Raw genomic sequence first — 22,728 nt, forward strand, 5'->3', positions numbered from 1 at the left:
TGGAATGAGGCACAATTCAGATCCTAGCAACTGCACCATTGTTCCTAGTGGTTTCATGTACTGAAGATGCTCAGTCCTTTGCTAGGGTAAATCCATGCATTATTCAGAGAGGTGTTGATGCAGTTACTGGCCTTGTTAAATCCTGCTCTCGTTCACGCAACAGCACTTTGCTTTTGGAGACTGATCCTCAAGCACAACAACTGCTTGCATTTGTTATAAACAATTGCGTGCACAGTTTCATCATGTTCTTCGGGATAGCAAAAACCTAGCTGGATTTCCTTTACTAATTCTTTTAATAGTTCCACTCTCTTGCATCATGTGGGCCAACCTCCGATGGCTCTTTGGGACCAAAGTCCATTCCACAATTTCGGGCCTGACAGTAGCATACAATGTTATAGTGGACCCTATTGCCATCTCAAACACCTTGGGCCACTATTTTGTAGAGATTTTGAACTCCACTACCACCCTGTCTTCCTCTGTTGGAAACGACTGGAGGAGGTTCAGGCAATAGCATCCTTTTCTCAGAATCATGAGTGCTACAATGCCGCCTTTACTATGAGGGAGCTAGATCATGCTCTCACTTCATCCCAATCCTCCACCCCAGTACCGGACAGTGTCAACATTCAGATGTTGCAGAACCTTTCTCTTGCAGGCAAGCACTTTCTCCTTCATACGTACAATCGAATCTGGCAGAGGGCACATTTCCCAGATGCTGGTGTGAAGTCACTGTCATACCCATACGTATGCCCGATGAGGACAAACACTTTGGTTCTAGTTATTGCCCCATTTCTTTCACCAGCTGTGTTTGCAAGGTGATGGAACATATGATTCATGCACAACTGGTATGGTGGCTCGAGTCTTGCAATTTACTAACCACTGCACAGTGTGGATTTTGAGTGTGCCATTCTGCAGTTGACCATCTCGTCACTTAGTCAACCCATTCCACAAGTGGTTTTCATGCATAAATAACTGACTGTGGCCGTCTTTTTTCGATTTGGAGAAAGCCTAAGACACCAGCTGTAGGAATGGTATCCTCCGTATTCTCTACATGTGGGGCTTCTGTGGTCGCATGCCCCGTTTGCTTCAGGAGTTTTTAAAAAAATGTAGGTTTCAGGGTACGTGTTGATTCTGCCTTGTTGACACTTTTATCCAGGAAAACCGTGTGCTTGAGGGTTCCATCCTGAGCGTCATCCTCTTTGCTATTGCCATTAACTGTATAATGGCCTGTCTCCCACTGGGCATCTCCGTCTCTTTTTCGTTGACGATTTTGTGATCTATTGCAGTTCTGTACAGAATTGTCTCCTTGAGTGGCATCTGCGGCAATGTCCCGATCGTCCTTTACTCATGGAGTATCGACAATGGCTTTCACTTTTGCACTGAGAAAACTGTTGGTATGAATTTCTGATGGTGCAATTGGATTCTTCCACAGTCTTTAAATCTGGGCTTGTTGATCTTCATTGAAACTACGAATTTCCTGGGGAACTCAAAGCTGTCACTTGCTCATTCTTGATGGAGACGCTGATGTTTATGTGGGTTCCTAGTCACATTGGTCCATTGGGAAATGAGGCCACTGATGCTTCTGGTAAGGCTACGATCCTCATACGTCGGCTTTCTAGTTCTTCCATTGCCTACAGTGATCTCTGTGTTGCCGTCTGTCAGCAGATGGTGTCACTTTGGCATCACCACTGGTCTACCCATCATGGGAACAAGCTCCGGGTTTTTAAGCCTTTCCCTGTGGCTTGGCCGACCTCCTCTGTGTTCTCACCATGAGGAGATCATTTTAGGTAGGTTGCATATTGGGTATTGTCTTTTTAGCCATCGCAATTGGTTAAGTGATGCACCCCCACCACTTTGTGCTCATTGCCCTCAAACTTCGATGGTTTGCCGTTTCCTGATGGAATGCTCTCTTTTTAACCACTTACATTCTCATTTATGTTTGCTATCTGAGCTACCAGCCGTTCTAGTGAACAATGTCCACTACATTTTACTTTTTATTCATCATAGCAATATGGTGAAGGACATTTAATCTTTAGTTCAGGACCTCCAATACTCTATGGCATATTTTATGGGCCTTTCTCCAAGTCCATGTTTTTAGCTGTCTTTCCTTCTGTCGATTGGGCATAACGTGTAGTCATGCTTAACGACTCTCTTGTCTTCTTGTTCTATGGCTCTGACACAGGCGTGTATGACCCATGTTGTTTTTGCACCCTAAAAACAACAAGCAACCAATCCTCAGTCAGCTCCAAACACCCCTCTGCACGGGTGGCACTGGCGTTTTCCTCTCGAAAGGGGGAACTGTGTGGCAACTCCTTCCATCCCCTCCACGTGTAGTAGCAGACTATGGGATGCGAAGACCAAAAACCAGCTATCAGTGAAGCACCTGCCAGCCAAGTACCACCGCATCCATCCAAGAGCCTCGCTGGTCACTACCGCTGGAGGTAGATCTCGAACTGCAACTTATTCCGGACACCATGCTTGCTAAACTATTGCTAGGGCAGTCTCTCTGTCCACTTTGTTAAGGCAACTCCTCTCGGCCGTGCTCTCGGCTGCTCACCTGCGCAATGCCACGTGGCTCACATCATTGTCTGCCACACTTCGCTCATGTGTGTGTGAACAGTAGGATTCTTACCTCGCATCCAGTATCAGTGTTTTGTCATGGTTCATTTAACAAGAGAAGGGCTACAGCATTTTCCACACAGTCTTTCTGAGCCCCATTCCCTCGAGGTGCTTCTATTGACGACGGGTGTAGTAAGCCTGATGCAAGATGTCTGGTTTGTCCCCATGGTATCAGCACTTGGAATATGGTCTGCAGTGAAGTGCAATATGCGCCAGGAGTACCAGGCGGCCATTTTGGCACCCCTTGCTGCCAAGCGCCACCACTGAAGCAGGTTTTCCTGCGCCACCAGATGACGCTGAACACAGGTTGTAAGCCTTTCGTGATCCGCCCTGTCCAGAGACTCCATCACGAGCAGAGTCCCCTAGGATTAAGAGATAGTAACTCTTAAAATTTTACTGTGGTTGTTAGCTTTTAGGAATTATACCTCTGAACCAGATCGCGTGGCTCTTCTAGCACACCCCATTATTGATTGTTATGTTCCTTAATAACCGGATCGCTGTAGGCATGTATGCACCTTAGGAGAATGGAAGGGAACTAAAATTGTTCCTTTATCATGCTTAAGTACTTCCTCTTTGAATGTAGTACCTAAATATATATGGCACTGCTGTAGACACTACCATGGCAATGTGTTACTCAAACTTGTTCGTAAGCTATCCGGAGGGATGCGTACTAGCCATTCAGAATTTTAACTTTCCACATTGCCTAAGTTCCTTGATAACAAGTTCATAATCTGAGCGCAGGGCAGGGAAATCTGCTTTATTTTTGCAAGACTCCAGATTCCTCTGCTGCCACTTGTCTCTCATTTGGCCCTCCCTGGGTCGTAGTAGTCTGTGTGAAAATTGATCTCTCTTTCACTGATCGTGTCAAAATAGCTTCTGTGCACATTAAATTCACCAATCACCAACAATATCTCCTCTATGATCAATACCAAACATTCCAAACCAAAAGGTTTGGTAGCCAGGGCACCAGTTTATGCCACACATGCAGTGAGGTTAAATCTCCCCGTATGCTGAATGTTTTGTGAGACCTTCGTAGATAAACTATCCTCCACATCTTTTCCAGAAATGTATCTACGTGTACATACATACTCCACAAACCACCATGTAGTACATAGCAGGGGTTACCCTGTACCACTATTAGTCATTTCCTTTTCTGTTCCACTTGCAAATAGAGGGAGTAAAAATTACTGTCTATATGCCTCCGTACAAGCCCTAATCTCTGTAATCCTATCTTCTTGTTCCTTCCACAAGATGTACATTGGTGGCAGTAGAATCATTGTGCAGGCACCTGTAATGTTGGTTCTCTAAATTTTCTCCAAGATACTTCTTGAAAAGAATGTTGCCCTTCTTCCAGTGATATCCCTTTGAGTTCCCGAAACATCTCTTAGTACTTATCTCAATTTGAACATACTGGTAAGAAGTCTAGCAGCTCGCCTCTGAATTGCTTCTCTTGCTTTAATTCAACCTGGTGCGGATCACAGACAATCAAACAGCACTCAACAGTGAATAGCACTAATGTCCTGTATGTGGTCTCCTTTACAGATGAACCACTGTTTCTAAAATACTCCCAATAAACTGACATCGACCATTTGCTTTTCCTAGTGTAGTCTTTATGTGCTCATTCAATTTCATATTGCGTTGCAATGTTAAGTGTAGATATTTATTGAAACATCACTGTGTCAAGAAACACACTACTAATAATGTGTTCGAAATCTATGTGTTTGTTTTTCTTACCAATCTTCAGTAACTTAAATTTTTCTACATTTAGAGAGAGCTGCTATTTGTCACACCAACTAGAAATTTTGTCCAAGTCATTTTGTCTCATCCTACAGTGATTCAGTAATGACAACTTCGCATATGCCACAGCATCATCAGCAAACAGCTGCAGATTGCTGCTTACCCTGTCCACCAGATCATTTATATATAGAAAATAACAGCGGTCCTATCACACTTCCCTGGGTGTCTCCTGTACCTTTTCCCTGGATTCATTGCAGCAAGGCTATTCAGAGCACAGATGTTAGGAGCAAAGAGGATTGGTGGGAAAGATTGAAACTACAGGCTATGAGTGAAAGTGAAATTTATGCAGTTCTATAAACCACTCAGAAATGTGTGTATTTTTATAGGAACATTTTTATTTAAATTGAGCATTTCTGTTGTCTTCGAATATAACAAGAGATAACTGAAAACATTTGTACTGGAGTATAAAAAAAAAATTCCTTTGCAGCCAGCAAAGGTGACTACGCACTGGCACAATGGCACAACGTACATGATTCAGTTTGAAGAGTCCGTCATTGCCAGGGACAAGCAGCTAGAAGAGAATTAATTTTCGGTGGGTAAGTAATTTTCCTTTTAATTATTCAGTTGTGTTCATACTTTTTCATTAACAACTAGTTTCTTCCTTTCACTTGCCTCCAATTTATGTCAAGTAATTTACAAAACAATTTATAGCTATCAGTTGTGATAGTCTTTTATGTTGTTGTCCACAGTCCATAGTGGAGTGTACATTCCTGTATATGGATTTCCTGTTATGTCTTTTATATTACTGGCTGCTATATTCCAGTGCTATCAAGGGAAAGCATGTTACTGTCTTCAAATTTCATTCCATAGTGTTAGTGCTCAGTTCAGAAAAAGAGTAATCGTTGATACAAATTTCATTTGAAAAAGAATTCAGTTTTAGTGTCTTCCTCAGCTATGTGTACAAATGTGTCAAATACGTAATATCTCATGGAACGTGTGCTGGTCTTACAAGTAAATCCTCTCTCCTTTGATAACAGTTTGCCGGAAACCCATATATTTTCAGAAGGCTTATGTCACAAGTAGAACAATTGTGAAATCTTACTGGCAGAGGGGCAAACATTTAGGAGTTATAGGACCCACGAAGTCTCAATAAAGTGTTGGAAACATGACACAAAAAGTCGTTAAAATGCTCGTTACACATATTTATGTGAACTAATAATAGGGTAAGAAGTTGGAGATCTCAACATAAAGGACGAAACAACTCTTTGGTATTTTGAAAATGCGACTTGTTATTGACTTCATACAAAATCTATTAAGAGACTATCAATGTGCAATTCATAAAGTAAACAGTGAGACGAGCAGAAAGACAGTTCACAATACACATTTTACAAAAGTGGTAGCCTCACACTTTGCACATGCATCTTTTGTCAATGAATTGAAGCAGAAATCCATTGATGCAATCCACATTCCAGGTTCATCAAAGTATCTGCCCTTCTGGAAAGCATACTTACTAAAGTTCTTGAAATGAGGAGCGCTGAATTGATTAGGGAAAAGGACTGCAGGGCTAGAAAACTATAATAATGCCAAGTATGGCCCTGTTTCTGGATGATTGTGTCAATATTATGAAAAGGATAATTGCTACTCAAAATGTAGCAAAGATGCTGAGTCACAGAAAGGCACAACAAAAAGACTGTTGGAATGTTAGCTTTCGGCCAACAACCCTCTAGTCTATTTCTCTCCTCACCCCTACCACTCCCTGCACTCCTACCTTCTACATCCTTTGTGAAGCCCATAAATCCAACCACCCAGGATGCTCCATTGTGGCTGGTTAGTGTGCCCCCCTGACAGAATCTTTACTGTCATAGACCAACACCTTCAACATATTACCCACAACCTACCCTCCTATATAAAAGATACCAACAATTTCCTCCACCAACCCTCCACTGTTCCTGTTTGTGTACCACATGATGCGTTGCTGATCACTATTCTACATCTACATCTACGTTCATACTCCGCAAGCCACCTGACGGTGTTTGGCGGAGGGTACCCTGAGTACCTCTATCGGTTCTCCATTCTATTCCAGTCTCGTATTATTCATGGAAAGAAGGATTGTCGGTATGCTTCTGTGTGGGCTCTAATCTCTCTGATTTTATCCTCATGGTCTCTTCGCGAGATATACGTAGGAGGGAACAATATACTGCTTGACTCTTCGGTGAAGGTATGTTCTCAAAACTTTAACAAAAGCCCGTACCGAGCTACTGAGCGTCTCTCCTGCAGAATCATCCACTGGAGTTTATCTATCATCTCGATAACGCTTTCGCGATTACTAAATGATCCTGTAACGAAGCGCGCTGCTCTCCGTTGGATCTTCTCTATCTCTTCTATCAACCCTATCTGGTACGGATCCCACACTGCTGAGCAGTGGGCGAACAAGCGTACTGTAACCTACTTCCTTTGTTTTCGGATTGCATTTCCTTAGGATTCTTCCAATGAATCTGTCTGGCATCTGCTTTACCGACGACCAACTTTATATGATCATTCCTATTTAAATCACTCCTAATGCGTACTCCCAGATAATTTATGGAATTAACTGCTTCCAGTTGCTGACCTATTTTGTAGCTAAATGATAAGGGATCTATCTTACTATGTATTCGCAGCACATTACACTTGTCTACATGGAGATTCAATTGCCATTCCCTGCACCATGCGTCAATTCGCTGCAGATCCTCCTGCATTTCAGTACAATTTTCCATTGTTACAACCTCTCGATACACCACAGCACCATCTGCAAAAAGCCTCAGTGAACTTCCGATGTCATCCACAAGGTCATTTATGTATATTGTGAATAGCAACGGTCCTATGACACTCCCCTGCGGCACACCTGAAATCACTCTTACTTCGGAAGACTTCTCTCCATTGAGAATGACATGCTGCGTTCTGTTATCTAGGAACTCTTCAATCCAGTCACACAATTGGTCTGATAGTCCATATGCTCTTACTTTGTTCATTAAACGACTGTGGGGAACTGTATCGAACGCCTTGCGGAAGTCAAGAAACACGGCATCCACCTGTGAACCCGTGTCTATGGCCCTCTGAGTCTCGTGGGCGAATAGCGCGAGCTGGGTTTCACACGACCGTCTTTTTGAAACCCAATAAAATGTGGAACACTTCACGATTTTGCGTGCCATCCTTAGGCAGGGGCCATGCTAATCTTCTTTGTATCGTTCCAATTTTAGTATATGTACCGCCGAAGCGAGTACATGCCACCTTCCTTCACACTAACACCCCTAATGCCCACAGCCATACCACTATTGAACACTACCTTTCCCAGTGCCTTGCAGATTCCAAACCAACCACCTCCTTGCTAGTCACCATCACCAACTACATCCTCACCCACAAATACTTCTCCTTTGAAGGCATTACCTACGAACAAATCTGTGGTATGGCTATGGGCACCCTCTTGCTACCATCCTATGCCAACTTCTTCATGGGCCATCTAGAGGAACCCTTCCTAAACACACAGAATCCCAAACCCCTCACCTGGTTCAGATTCATTGACATCTTCGTGATCTGGATTGAGGGTGAGGACAGCCTATCCACATTCTACCAGAACCTTAACACCTTCTCCCCATTTGCTTTGCCTGGTCCTACTCAACAAATCAAGCCACCTTCCGCGATGTTGACCTCCACCTCAAATATGGTTATATCAGTACCTCTGTCCTCATCAAACATACCAACCACTGGCAATACCTCCACTTCGACAACTGCCACCTATTCCATACCAAGAAGTCCCTTACATACAGCCTAGCCATCCATGGCCGTCATATCTGTATTGACTAGCGGTCCCTCTCAAAATATACCAAGGGTCGCACTGAGGCCTTTACAGATTGTAATTACCCTCCCAACCTTGTACAAAAACATATCTCTGGTGCCTTATCTTTCCAGTCTCCCAACACCCCACCGTCTGGTTGCAGAGGAGCATTCCCCTCATGACTCAGTACCACCCAGGACTGGAGCAATTGAATTACATTCTCTGCCAGGGTTTTGACTACCTTTCATTGTGCCCTGAAATGAGAAATTTCCTACCCACTATCCTTCCCACCCCTTCCACAGTGGTATTTTGCCGCCCACTGAACCTATGCAATATCCTTGTCCATCACTACACAACCACTGCTCCCATCCCCTTGCCTCATGCCTCATATCCCTGTAATAGACCTAGAGGCAAGATCTATCCCATACATCATCCCACCACCACCACCACCTACTCCAGTCTGGTCACAAACATCACCTATCCCAGCACAGGCAGGGCTACCTGTGAAACCAGTCATGTGATCTAGAAACTGAACTGCAACCACTGTGCCACATTCTATGTGGGCAGGACAACCACAGGCTGTCTACCCATATGAATGGTTACCGATAGACTGTGGCCAAGAAACAACTGGACCACCCTCTTGCTGAGCACACCACCTAACACAGGGTTCGTCATTTCAGTAACTGCTTCACAGACTGTGCCATGTGGACCCTTCCCACCAACTCTCCCTTCTATATATCCTGTGTTCCCATAATCCTCCTGGCCACAACCTTCGTCAATCATTGTCCTTACCCATCTAACCCCTTCCCTGTTACCATTACAGCACTGCACATCCCTCTATTCCACCAGTGTACTCAAATCTTTATACTTCTCTCCTTTTCTGCCAGTCCCCGTCTCTCCCATGCTCTCTGACTAACCTTCGACTGCACCTAGCTGCCCTGCTCTGCACCTCATCCGTGTATGCTCCCAGCAGCACATTACCATTCCCCACCCCTACCCTGCTATCCCTCGCACAACATGCCCCAACCTCCTCCTCACCTGCACTCGGTTGCCTCTCTCATAATGTGCTGCTAGTCTCTGTGTGGCTCCATCTGCTGGAGACTGTGTGTGTGTGTGTGTGTGTGTGTGTGTGTGTGTGTGTGTGTGGGAGGGGGGGGGGGGAGAGAGAGAGAGAGAGAGAGAGAGAGAGTGTGTGTGAGTACTGTGAAGTTCTTTTTCTTATTTGTTACCTTGTATTTATCTGCATGAAAGGATAACTGCCATTCAGCACACCAAGTGGTAATATTGTATAAGTACTTCTCCATTTTTCAATACTGCTACTTTCTTATAGACAACAACCTTATCAGAGACCCTCCGATAAATCTTTCATGTAATGCAGACAGCTTCACACGTGGCTTGACTGTTTGCAGAGTGTATCACTAACCAAATATGTGTGGGCCATTGTTACTTGACAATAGTTTCAGCACTGATGTTCAACAGAGAACATTATTCTAAAATAAATGTGGTATCGCTGTTTGAATAATTATCATGATTCCCGTTGTAGCTTATCACGGCTTCACAAAGTAGACTGTGTGCCATTTAGGTAGTGGTAATATTTTGTAACTGTAGTTGTGATGACCGTGTTTTGCCACTTATTTTGATATTGAAATTGTTAATTTATGTGTCTGTTTTGCAGGATCCTGAAGTTAACTGGAAGTTTGTTTTGAAAAGAATTAAATCAAAAAGTCTTCTGTGATTACATTTGTCTTGTTGCAATGAATAAAGGATTCAAATAATACATTTAATGATTAATATTTCTGTTCTCAAGTAGCAGAAGACAGGGCATGTGGGAGACTTAGAAATGTTTCTTATTTATCAAGACTGAGAATATCTGTGATGTTAAAATGAAAATGTATTTTGTATCAGAATAAAATAAGTAGTGGAAGAAATGTTTGTGATTGTCTTTTTTTAATACTGACTGTAAAATCTAGGTTAGTTCTGCCCACCATTGCGCATAATAACTCTGTGTTGGAAGTTTGCAGTAAATTTAAGGTTTGCAAGTTTCAGTTGCAGTCCAAAAGTAGTGCTATTGTGATTATTTCATTGCTACATTGTTTCCCAAATTTGTATGTTATTGAGAACATCCAAATAGGTGTAAGCTGAAATACATTTAACTATTGGGATATGGTACACCATGTGTGTATAAGCGAAACCTCATAGGTATACTTTTTGACTTGGAAAAGGCATATGGTGCTACTATTAAGTCAACTCCACGACTTGGATTCTTTGTTTTATTGCTATCACAAAGTTATTATAATTGAGTTATAAGTGATTAACATTTTAGGTGCAGGGTGAGATTTACCTTCTCAAATCATTTTATACAGAAAAAAAGATGCCTTTTAGGGAAGTATTTAAATTATCACCCTTTTCATTCTTTCATTTACAGTAAGTTATCCACTACAAAGTATTCTGTGAAATGGCCCTGAGATTCTTACTTGACTCCACATTTGAAAGATCTTAAAGCTGATTAAATGAAAGCCTTGACATATTAAAATGCCTTAGAGGCAGACAGAACTAGCATACTGCAATTCAATTGAAGCTTCAGTCTTTCTAACATTGATTATAGTTGATGGAAACACCACAGGAAATGCATGCTTGAATATGTGCTGTTGCATTTGACCAGGAACGGCACCTGTGTAAAATCCTCAATACAATGCAAGTGTCAGTCATAGTCAGAACAGTATTCTTTGTGGTTGTGAGTGCATTGAGCTTAAGTGAATGGGGGAAAAATATTTGACACTCGTGTGGTGGATGCTTCTTTAACCAAGGTAGCCAAAGTGTCTGGTGTTTCAAGAGGCACCATATAGAAGATTTATACTGCATACAGGGAAAGCAGGCAAACATATCCGCTAAGTAACAACACAGATGAGACCGTGTGTTGACTGATGGTGATGGATAGTCGTTGAAAAAGATTCTGATGAAAAATAAGGGGACGACAACTGCAGAAGTCACTGCAGAATTGAGTGAAACTCTTGAAACCCCTGTCAGCACCAAAACAACATGAAGGGAGCTCCATAAAACCTGGACTGTGGAGCGGTGGAAGAAAGTAATTTGGTGAGATGAGTCATGCTGCACATAGTTTCCAACTTTTGGCTGAGTTTACATCTCAAGAGTGAAACATGGCAGGTGTTTGGCTATTTGGCAGCTGTATCATGGTTTTCCACGGGTACTCTGCAACGACACATTACTGTCAAGGAATATGCGACCATTTTGGCTGATCGGGTGCACTCCATGGTACAGTGTTTATTCCCCAATAGTGATGGTGTGTTGCAAGACGACAGGACCCCTGTTCACACTGCTCGCATCATCCAGTACTGGTTTTGTGAGCAAGAGGATGAAGTGTTGTTTCTCCCCTGGACAACAGTCACATGTCTCAAGTACAGGGCTATTACAAATAATTGAAGCGATTTCATAAATTCACTGTAGCTCCATTCATTGACATATGGTCACGACACACTACAGATACGTAGAAAAACTCATAAAGTTTTGTTCGGCTGAAGCCGCACTTCAGGTTTCTGCCGCCAGAGCGTTAGAGAGTGCAGTGAGACAAAATGGCGACAGGAGCTGAGAAAGCGTATGTCGTGCTTGAAATGCACTCACATCAGTCAGTCATAACAGTGCAACGACACTTCAGGACGAAGTTCAACAAAGATCCACCAACTGCTAATTCCATTCGGCGATGGTATGCGCAGTTTAAAGCTTCTGGATGCCTCTGTAAGGGGAAATCAATGGGTCGGCCTGCAGTGAGCGAAGAAACGGTTGAACGCGTGCGGGCAAGTTTCACGCGTAGCCCGCAGAAGTCGACGAATAAAGCAAGCAGCGAGCTAAACGTACCACAGCCGACGGTTTGGAAAATCTTACGGAAAAGGCTAAAGCAGAAGCCTTACCGTTTACAATTGCTACAAGCCCTGACACCCGATGACAAAGTCAAATGCTTTGAATTTTCGGTGCGGTTGCAACAGCTCATGGAAGAGGATGCGTTCAGTGCGAAACTTGTTTTCAGTGATGAAGCAACATTTTTTCTTAATGGTGAAGTGAACAGACGCAATGTGCGAATCTGGGCGGTAGAGAATCCTCACGCATTCGTGCAGCAAATTCGCAATTCACCAAAAGTTAACGAGTTTTGTGCAATCTCACGGTTTAAAGTTTACGGCCCCTTTTTCTTCTGCGAAAAAAACGTTACAGGACACGTGTATCTGGACGTGCTGGAAAATTGGCTCATGCCACAACTGGAGACCGACAGCGCCGACTTCATCTTTCAACAGGATGGTGCTCCACCGCACTTCCATAATGATGTTTGGCATTTCTTAAACAGGAGATTGGAAAACCGATGGATCGGTCGTGGTGGAGATCATGATCAGCAATTCATGTCATGGCCTCCACGCTCTCCCGACTTAACCCCATGCGATTTCTTTCTGTGGGGTTATGTGAAAGATTCAGTGTTTAAACCTCCTCTACCAAGAAACGTGCCAGAACTGCGAGCTCGCATAAACGATGCTTTCGAACTCATTGATGGGGACACGCTGCGCCGAGTGTGGGAGGAACTTGATTATCGGCTTGATGTCTGCCGAATCACTAAAGGGGCACATATCGAACATTTGTGAATGCCTAAAAAAACTTTTTGAGTTTTTGTATGTGTGTGCAAAGCATTGTGAAAATATCTCAAATAATCAAGTTATTGTAGAGCTGTGAAATCGCTTCAATCATTTGTAATAACCCTGTATTATTGAGCCTTTGTAGTCTACTTTGAAGAAAAGGTTGCATGATTGCTATACACTTTCATTGTTATTTCATGAATATGCCACTATTTTGCAGGAAATGTTATAAGAATCTCTTTAAAACATGCAGGACCTGTGTTTATCTGTTCTGCGATGACTGGAAGCTGTTTTGAGTGCCAGCAGATTTCCTACACTGTATTAGGCATGATGATGTGTTTTTGGTGTTTCCAAAATTTGTCAATTCCCTGTATATACATCAGCTTGATTGTATCTGAAGATATTAGATGGAGTCCAACATAAGGGCATTACATTGGCTGCTGGGGCTTACAGAAAAAATGCCACACTCAGCCCCTGACTGAGATGGGGGAGCCTCCTGTTATACAGCCTGTGGCAACTCCTCATGGTGTAACATGGCTGCAAATATCTGTACTTTGAACATATAGTTGTATACCCATATGTTGCCTATCACTGTATGTACCACTTACAAGCACAACACTCAAATGCGACGAGGTCCTGTTTTTATTTGAGCGGAGCGACCGTTGATCGACTAAGTTCTAGGAGGCACAAGTGTTCTGTCTTACGGTTGGAGTAGGCTTCCTCCCTAAATACTGGAGTGAACCAGGATATTCCTAGTTTAATGGGGCTAATTGTCACATACTCAAAAAAACTATGTACCGTCAAACGAGATGATTTTGGACACCGGGGCGAATTCGGACAGTATGGCTTATTTTGCTCTTTGCCACTGCATAGAAACAAAGAGTTACCTATTTTAACGTCCGTGCGCCAGTTATTTTAAGTGCAAGATTGCATTTATCACTTTCCACAACTTTTATTTTGCGTCAATTGTTTCCTAGGTGAATAATTAACAAACAGTCTCAGTGTTAAAAATCCAAGCATTATCATAAAGTTGAAACTTTCTATTGTTGCACCGAGTGGGAAGTTATTGTAACCATAATTGTTGATGCACTCAGTAGCTAACAGCATTGAGACAATTTCTGTACAAGTATGTCAAGTTTCTTGTGCAAGGTTATAAAATAACGACGGTTTTTGTAAAACTGTACTGTGTGGGGTGATTTTGGACAATGCCAAGAACGTATAAGAGCCGGAGAGATGCTACAGTACAGTGTAATTATGACCCATAACTTTTAGATAAAGCTGTCCATGATATTCAGAGTGGTACATTATTGTACAGAAAAGCCTGAGATTTGTATGGTATACCTAAATCAACCCTACAAAATAAAGTGCAGAAAGCACATCCGAAAAAAAATGGGAGGACAGCCAGTGCTAGAAGAAGAAGAAGAAGAAGAAGAAGAAGAAGAAGAAGAAATGTTGAAGCAAGGTATCTTGAGGGCTGCACATTGGGGATTTCCCTTCACTAAATTGGATATTAGATATTTAGTTAAAGGCTACCTTGATAAATCTGGTCGAAAGGAGAAAAGAGAAAAAAATCAAATAAAAAGCACGTAGAATTTTAAAAAAAGGCAGTAACTGTTCGAATTCGCCCTCTATATACTGTAACTTCGGACAGAGACTTAAAAAACACATGTGTCCGAGATCACCCCAATCCATGGGGTGACTTTGGACACTTTATTTAACTGACTCAGACAAATATACCTACACATACATGTTCTGGTTCTAGGATATTTTATTCGTTACACATATACCCTACCACTTTCATAACAATCCATTTAATCTAACAATATATACGAAAGTTACAATCAAAATAACAACAAAACTGTCCGAATTCCCCCCGTTTGACGGTATACACTTTTTTGTTTCATATGCATTGTTGTTACATTCATCCAGTTGTGGTGAAACTTTGACTTGTTGTGCGTGCCCACTAAGATTTCTGAATTAGCACACCCGTTTTATGATGGATAGTGCAAGTATGTGTGTTTCATATAGTTTGCAATTGTTCGTGTGTTTTTGGTGTTTGAGCGCAAATGCATGACGTAATGGAATTGAATAAAATACAGGTATCGACATTTCAGTTTGTATGTGACACAGCAAGTGGTAATGAATGTGAAATTGCAAGTGCCAGTTAACATTAGATAACACGAGGATCATTCAGTAATTAAAGAGACAAATTGGGGAAAAAACTGTTAGTAGAGCAAGTTTGGTACTTTTATGACTTTAAGTTGGTATCATTGAAATGAGCCCTGATCAGCGGATGTATCAACATTGTTTTGTATATAACCTCAAACGTACATTTCAAGATGGTAAGTCTGCTTGAAACGTCCACATTAGTTGAACAACGTTCTGTTATCCTTTTTTTTTACACTTGCTGAAGGTGAGAAACTCTAGAATGTCTAAAGTTTATGGTGAAGATTGTATGAATAGTGTAAATTTTTACAAGTGGGTAGAGCAGTTCAAAAATGGTTGCAACTCAGTGACTGACAAACACCATTCTGGCTTCCCAGTTGCAATTTCAATGCTCTAAAGTCGAATTGATGGTATTATTCATGCCGACTGCCATGTGACTGTGGAAATGATAGTTGATAAGGTTCAGGTTAGTACTGGTACAGCTCATAACATTATCTGTAACATGCTGAAGTACTCCAAAACGTGCAAGATGGGTCCCAAAGGAGTTGACACGGCTACACGAGGAAGCAAGGTTGAGAGTGTGCATGGAGCTAAAGGAACTTTATGAAAGAGAAGGTGAGCACTTTCTCAACAAAATTTTAACTTGTGATGAGACTTGGGTTCACTTTATGAGCCAGAATCAAAAAGACAAAGCATGGAGTGGAAGCACACCAAGTCACCTGTCAAGAAAAACATCAAAACCCAAGCATCAGCTGGAAAAGTCATGTTTACTGTGTTTTGGGCTGCTGTAGGTTCAGTTTTTTGTGATTATCTTGAAGAGCAGCATACAGTGAACAGCCAATACTACTTGGATTTGCTTTTAAACAAAGTGAAGCCTGCCATGAGAGAGAGAGAGAGAGAGAGAGAGAGAGAGAGAGAGAGAGAGAGACACATGGATCTCAGAGGAGAGGTGTGATTCTACAGCAAGACAATGCACGTCCTAATATTGTTCAACTAACCCATTAAACCATCCACAAAATGGGCTGGAAAGTACTGCCTCATCCCCTTTACAGTCCTGATTTAACACCTAGTGATTTCCATTTGTTTGTTGCACTGAAGGAGGCATTATGTGGGAAGATGTTCCAGGACAATGAGGACGTGAAAAAGTTTGTGGGAAATTGGTTAAAACATCAAGATAGAGAATTATTTGCAGCTGGAATAAAAGAAGCTTGTAGCTCGTTGGAACAAATGCATAAATTTTCAAGGGGATTATATTGAATAGTAGAAAAAGTGTTGTTTTGTAAAAATAAATGCTTTTTTTCTCCAAACCAGTTTACCTCTTTAATTGTTGAATGACCCTCATATATATCATAAGTATTTTATTTTTTCTCCAAGTACATTTGTGATAGTTGTCACAAAAAATTACTTTTGCTGTCAAATAAATTATTCCACCAAAATGAGAAGTGAATATGTGGTACACATCTCAAGTATCAAAGAAAAAGGCATCATGAGCTTCAGAAACATCCGAGGAAGCAAGACTGGAAACAGTTCAAATACGCACTTCTCGGTCCAGACTAATGCAATTCATGTTTCCAAATGATGTTCAGTGTGACAAATATTCTGTGGCGTGATCACTACCGCCGCAGCCAAACACAGATTACAAATTTCTTCGAATTTATTTCATGGCGAAAATTGATGAACAAATCAGTCAATGTTATTAATTCAACATGGACTGTAAATGAGAAATTGTCACTGCATTACAAACTTTATTCAATCAACACAGTGAACTGCACTTGAACAAGTGATAGCTGATTACTAGAGAGTTGTAGTTAGAGCAGACAAAACACCTGTCAACAAACATTAAAGACAGTACAGTGCACCGACAATTGATGAAGTGGTGATAATTATAGTTGGTGAAACATTTAACTCATGTGGTATAATTCTTGATTACAGAAATGATGTTCAGGGAATCTCAAAAACTCATCACTGACATGACATATTGCAGTATCCAATTTTATTTTGATAAGGAGAAGGTTGACATCATTTCAGCTTCAAATTAAGAAACTTGCAAAGAGGTGAAACGAATAAAGAAGTCAGTATCATGGAAAATGCATGTCTCAAATTGTCAGTTTTATTGTGAAATGTACAGAAATTGACTTTGATGCATCTGCTGAATGTTTCACAGTAGAATTGTTGGTCATTGAGAATGGGGAAAATAGCAATTGATGAATCCACACAGTTTATCACATTGTCAAAGAATTTCTGTAAAATCAGGGCAACCACAGACAAATTTATTCACAAAGACTTCCCAAAAATTGCACAGAATTAATGTTATCTTCAGTGGCTTAGTGAAAGTGCTATATTAGCAGCCAAAAACAAAGATATCAATGCCTTCAATTCAGTATACCAAACGAAATGCCAGGCGAAGCGACAGTGTATCAGTCTGTTACTGTAATGAATTGAGACAAAGTTGTGTTAGCCAACTGAATTGTTAGATTAACTTGACTTGATGTGTTGCTGTTGCATGATTTAACATTGAAAATTGCCTATTATGTGGAACATAAATCCACCATGACTTTGCTACAATACTAGGATTCCAGAAAATAATATGATGAACAGTATCAGTGAAGCTACAATTGTAAATGGAAAATTTATAAGAGATTATGTACTGTTGCCATGCATGCCAATGATTCAGACATATATGCTATTAAAATTCAAATGTTTGCTGTTTCCAATGTCTCACATTTGCAGTGTCAGCCAACAAAGCACAGGGACAATGGCTAAAAGTGTGTGAACTAAAATTGACGAATCCACTCTTCTTACAGACACCTGTTGTGGCCTGCTCTGCATGAAAACCTTGTAATTTGTGTATGCACCAGATGGAGGAACAAAAAACACTTAAAACAAGATAATTTAAATACAAACACTTTCTTACAGTGATGTTGCAATGTATGCTGGGCACTCACTAGAATTTAAAATAAAGTATTATTATATTTCAGTGAAGAACAAATATTTTAAAGTTTTATGCACATATGGGTCTAAGAAGGCAGATAACCTAGGCTGTGCATTTGTTTGCATTGCCTTGTCTTCAGTATTTGCCTCCCAAATAAGTACACTACCTTTGACATTGAACATCGTGCAATTCTGGAGGGACAAAATACTTCACCTCTGATTCCCTAGTGTTATGCATTCCATCCAGCACCTGCAGTCGACAGACAAATATTGTCCAAAAATGGGGACCATCCTTTATTATTTGCAGCTGCATGGGAAGGTAATGGCTTTCTGCTGGGTATCAGACCATGTCAGAATCCTGGGGTATGTGGTAACTAATGAAACGCTGAAGGAGAGGTTGCACCTGATAAGTTATCCAAAATAATGATTGAGGTGGAAATATTCATGACTGTCCTCCATTTACAGACGTCCACGGACCCAGAAAGATCAAAAGTTTAAACTGAGACACTGACAACATAATTAAAAAGAAAATTTTGACAGAAGGCTTTTTTTTTTAGACTGGCACCTGATTGATACTGTGTCTGTATGAAGTTTGCCTACATCTTACAGACTGCCTTTCTGCAGAGAATTGTGTAATCTATAGTGTGTATGGGAATGTATGGACCAGTCTGGAAGCACACATTCACTGTACTAGTCAAGTGCATAAAATGCACCTTAACTCGAAGTGTAGAGACTGGGCCTGTTGTACAGAAAATGCAGGCAGATGGGCTTGTTAAGATATGTACTTCCCTTGTCATAACTGCACCTGCTGAGGCTTCACATATGCTTCTCCATTTGAGAAAAAAATCGAGACATTTCGTGTACAGTATTTTCTTGGCAGAAAACCTGAATCCTGGTGTGGCAGGCACTGTGCTCTATGGACTTGGTCATCAATTGGGTTAATGACTTACTTCATGTCTCTGCTTATGCAACAAGCTTCAGGCTTGTTCTTGAACTTGTGTGTGGGATCCTGACCCCTGCCATCTTATACCTCATTGTTACCAAACTCTGAATGCATAAGCTGTAGCAGTGTTATTGCAAGCCAGCCAGCTGCCACCTGTTTTGGAGCCTTGAGGACCAGATTAAATAAAGACTAAAAGAGCCCAAAAGTCACTGCTGGGAGGACAAACTTATATCAGCCAAAACTGAAGTTAGTGGATGAGTGACAGTGAAAAGTCACAACCAGAGTGCCCCCCAGGGGACTCGCCGCTCTTTGGTTGGTTCATGCTTGGCTACCACGGGTTCTCAGCCTTTGCAGCATCTTTTCCCTTCCATGCTGCATGTCTATCCTCTTGCTGTTCTTTTTCCCCTTCCTTGGGCAGCCTGTCTGGGCTGTTTCTGGAAATGTATCCTGCATTTTTGGTAGTCACTGTCAGAATACTCTCCACTGTTCCTTTCTTATTTCTTCGTTCACCTTCTCCTATCCTTCCTCTGCTTCAGCATTTGGGGTTCCTCTTTCTCATCCTCCCTGTGCGCTCCTGAAGGCCGACTCGTGCGTCTGATGTGTAAAAGATGACTGGGTAATGCGTAATTCCCAGCCCTGGGTCAACAGGTGGGGTTCGCATGTACCCCCTGATACAAGCCGGGCCCAGGGAGGGGTGATTGTCTGAGCTGCTACCTTCCCCAATTGCCTGTTGGTCCCTCTGTCAGGTGTTTGGGAGGTGTGACCTGAGGTGTGAACTATCACCTAAGGCTGGTGTGCCCTCTCCTGAAGAGGGCCCCAGTTGGAAGGAGCACGCCATTGGAGATGATGGCAATCATGGGGGATTTTCTTGCAATGAGCCAATCATCTTCACAGTCAACGGTTACAAAACATAAACAGAATGAGGCTAATGATTCGAAGACCCTTCCAGCTGCACCATGGTTACTTGTGGTTTCACGTACTGAAGATGGTCAGTTCTTCACTACGGTAAATTTGTTTATTATTCAGAAAGGTGTTGATGCAGTTGCTGGCCCTGTGAAATCCTGCTCCCATTTACGCAATGGCACTTTGCTTTTGGAGACTACTTCTGATTCTCAAGCACAACAATTGCTTGCAGCTTTGCTCTTCCATGGCTACGCTGTTTGTGTTGAGGCCCATTGAATGCCGAATGCTTCCCATGGTGATATTTGCACTAAGTTGCTCAATGGTGTGTGTGAGGCAGAAATCCAAACATACCTCTCTCATTAAGGTGTCATTGCCGTCCACCGGGTGATGAAAAAAGTAGATGCGTTGTTAGTGCCCACATGCACACACACCCTCTTTTTTGATAGAATGGTCGTTCTGTCAAAAATCAAAGCAGGTTATGAAGTTATCACAGTCAGACCATATATTCCAAAGCTGATGTGCTGCTACCTGTGTCACCATTACAACCACACTCTCGAGAGTCCTGTTGACACCCACCTAATGTGAAACCTGTGGTAGGGATGCTCATGAGGGCAACTGTCTGCCACCTCCTCCTCCCTGCTGCATCAACTGCAATGGCGACCATGCCACCCACCGGCTCGTCTCTCGATTGTCCCACGTATCTCAATGAGCAGGCTGTCCAGGAGATCCAGGTGAAGGAAAAAGTGCCTCACCTGGTCGCTCGCAAGCTGTTGGCTAGTCAGAAACTCTGCAGTCTACCATCTGGCACCTACAGTACTGTTTTAGCTACACCTCGCTTCATGAAGGACATGGCCACACAAACATGAGACCTCAAATTTAGTACCGCAGTTGCGAAATCGACCAGCATCATGGTAGCGTCCCAGTCTCCTCCTCCAGCTGTGTAACATGCTACCAAACTCTCGCCTCATGGGTTGTAGTCACCATCAACACAACTGGCAGACCAGAAAGGACAGGAGGACTACTCTGATGAAGACTTCCTATGTCCCTCCAGCCAACCACCACCTGAGTCTTCCTCTGCTAACCAAAAAGGCTTGAAGACGTCAAATAAAGGCAAATGGTCTTCTCCTTCGCTGACTCAAAGATCCTCTTTGATGGTGTCGCTACGTGATACCCTTGCCAGGCTGACCTCCATGTTGCTGGTGCGCACCACTAACCGTTTCTCTGCCCTGGACTTCGCAAGCTGACAGCAGAAGAATGCCGATGTTTCTGTAGACCTCATGGAGCAGGATCCTCTTTCCTATGTGCCACGTCGCAACGAGTCCTTGAAGGCTGGCACTTGGCAGCCACTGAGGTGACACTCCTTCATTTTTTCATCATCATGGCTCTCCGCCAATGGCACATTCACTTCCTTTGATCCAACAAGAGGATTTATGCCTGCTCTTAGAATTACAGCGACCAATTGTTCTCTGCTTCAGGAAACAAAATTGCATCCTGACAACTGATTTTAACTCTTGCATTTGTTCCCGGTTCTTTTTGACATTCCCCCCCAGGTCGACATTCCGTCTCATGGGGGAAGTCGTGTTGCTCATACGGGATGACGTTCATAGTCAACCCATCTCCCTGACTATGCACATTCAAGCAGTTGCAGTTCGCCTCTTTGTTCCTTACTTGACCTTTTCCCTTTGTGCCATTTACATCCCTCTGTCATATGATGTTACCAGAGCAGATTTCCTCCAGCTTACTGGGCAGCTACCTCACTCCTTTCTGCTGCTTGGAGACTTTAATGAACACCATCCCCTTCAGGGATCTCCCAGAACCTGTCAGAGAAGCACACTCTTGGCTGACCTTCTTAATCAACTTCACTTCTTCTTCTTCTTCTGCCTTAACACAGGAGCAGACACATTCTTCTCAGACTCCACACACCTATTCCCATTTGGACCTCTCCTTCTGCACTGCCCAACTTGCCCATCATCTCAAGTGGTCCACTCTCTCTGACACACATTCGAGTGACTATTTCCTGTGTGCTATCCATTTGCTGACTCCTACCCCACCTCCATGCACACCCAAATGGCAGCTTAGTAAGGCGAACTGGAGGCTTTACTCTCTTCCCTGGCATCCTTCGATGAACAACATTTCCACAGTTGTGATTACCAGGTGGTTCATCATGTTCTTTGGGATAGCAAAAAAGCTAGTTGGATTTCATTCGCTAGTTCTTTTAACAGTTCCACTTCATCTTCCGTAGTGTGAGCCAACCTCTGATGATTCTGTGGGACCAAGATCCATTCCCCAATTTGTGGCCTGAGAATAGCAGACAATGTCATAGTGGAATCTATTGCTATCTCCAACACCTTGGGCTGCCATTCTGCGGAGATTTTGAGCTCCTCCCACTATCACCCTGCCTCATTGCATCGGAAACAATCAGAGGAGGTTCGGGCGATACTCTTCTCTTCTCTGAATTGCGTGCAATAATTGAGTGCCAAGGTCATCACAAATTCCTGAACCCTGACCACATTCACACCCCTCATTCAGCCAACAAGCATTTATTACATCCGCAGTGAACACCCTTCAATCCCTCATAGCTCGCAGACATTATGTTGCTGACCTTTTCCATCTGCCACAACCCTCAAAACTCGCTCCTAACATCCCATGCAAACCACAACCAAAACACAAAACTGTGTTGTCAACTTATCTACCGCAAACCTTCATCCTATAAATGTTTGTCATATTCAAAGGCCACATCTTCAGCTGTTAATGCTCCTCCTCCCTCCCCCCCCCCCCCCCACCCCCACCCCCACCCACCAGGTCTGGGAAAGAAAACCCTACTCCCTTTTGGTGTGGAAAATTGCCAAAGGTATCACGCTTCCCAAGGGGAGTTGGAATGCCTTATCTCGTGATGTTAAATTTGCTATCTTTCTGTACTTTTTTCTCTATAACTGTTGTACCTAGAACATTGGAATTTGACTGCTGATTTCAGCATGTATTATTAG

General features: G+C 42.5%; 1 protein-coding gene and 1 non-coding gene across 5 annotated transcripts in view; one reads left to right on the forward strand and one right to left on the reverse strand.

Annotated features, from left to right (window-relative positions):
- Positions 1–9,941, forward strand: part of LOC124555246 (trafficking protein particle complex subunit 5-like) — a 53,189-nt gene extending 43,248 nt beyond the window's left edge. For 3 of the 4 annotated variants that reach the window (XM_047129106.1, XM_047129109.1, XM_047129108.1), the window contains exons 5-6: positions 4,841–4,949; positions 9,840–9,941. In XM_047129106.1, coding sequence (XP_046985062.1) covers positions 4,841–4,939 — 99 coding nt within the window. In that variant the 3' untranslated portion in view covers positions 4,940–4,949; positions 9,840–9,941. The remainder of the gene's footprint in view (positions 1–4,840; positions 4,950–9,839) is intronic. The other variant, XM_047129107.1, reaches the window with a different exon arrangement.
- LOC124557478 lies at positions 7,507–7,613 on the reverse strand. Its single transcript, XR_006968736.1, has one exon. It is a non-coding gene; the product is annotated as a U6 spliceosomal RNA (small nuclear RNA).
- Positions 9,942–22,728: the final 12,787 nt, after the last annotated feature.

The sequence above is a fragment of the Schistocerca americana genome, chromosome X, assembly GCF_021461395.2.
Source record: "Schistocerca americana isolate TAMUIC-IGC-003095 chromosome X, iqSchAmer2.1, whole genome shotgun sequence".
NCBI classification, from domain to species: Eukaryota; Metazoa; Arthropoda; class Insecta; order Orthoptera; family Acrididae; genus Schistocerca; species Schistocerca americana.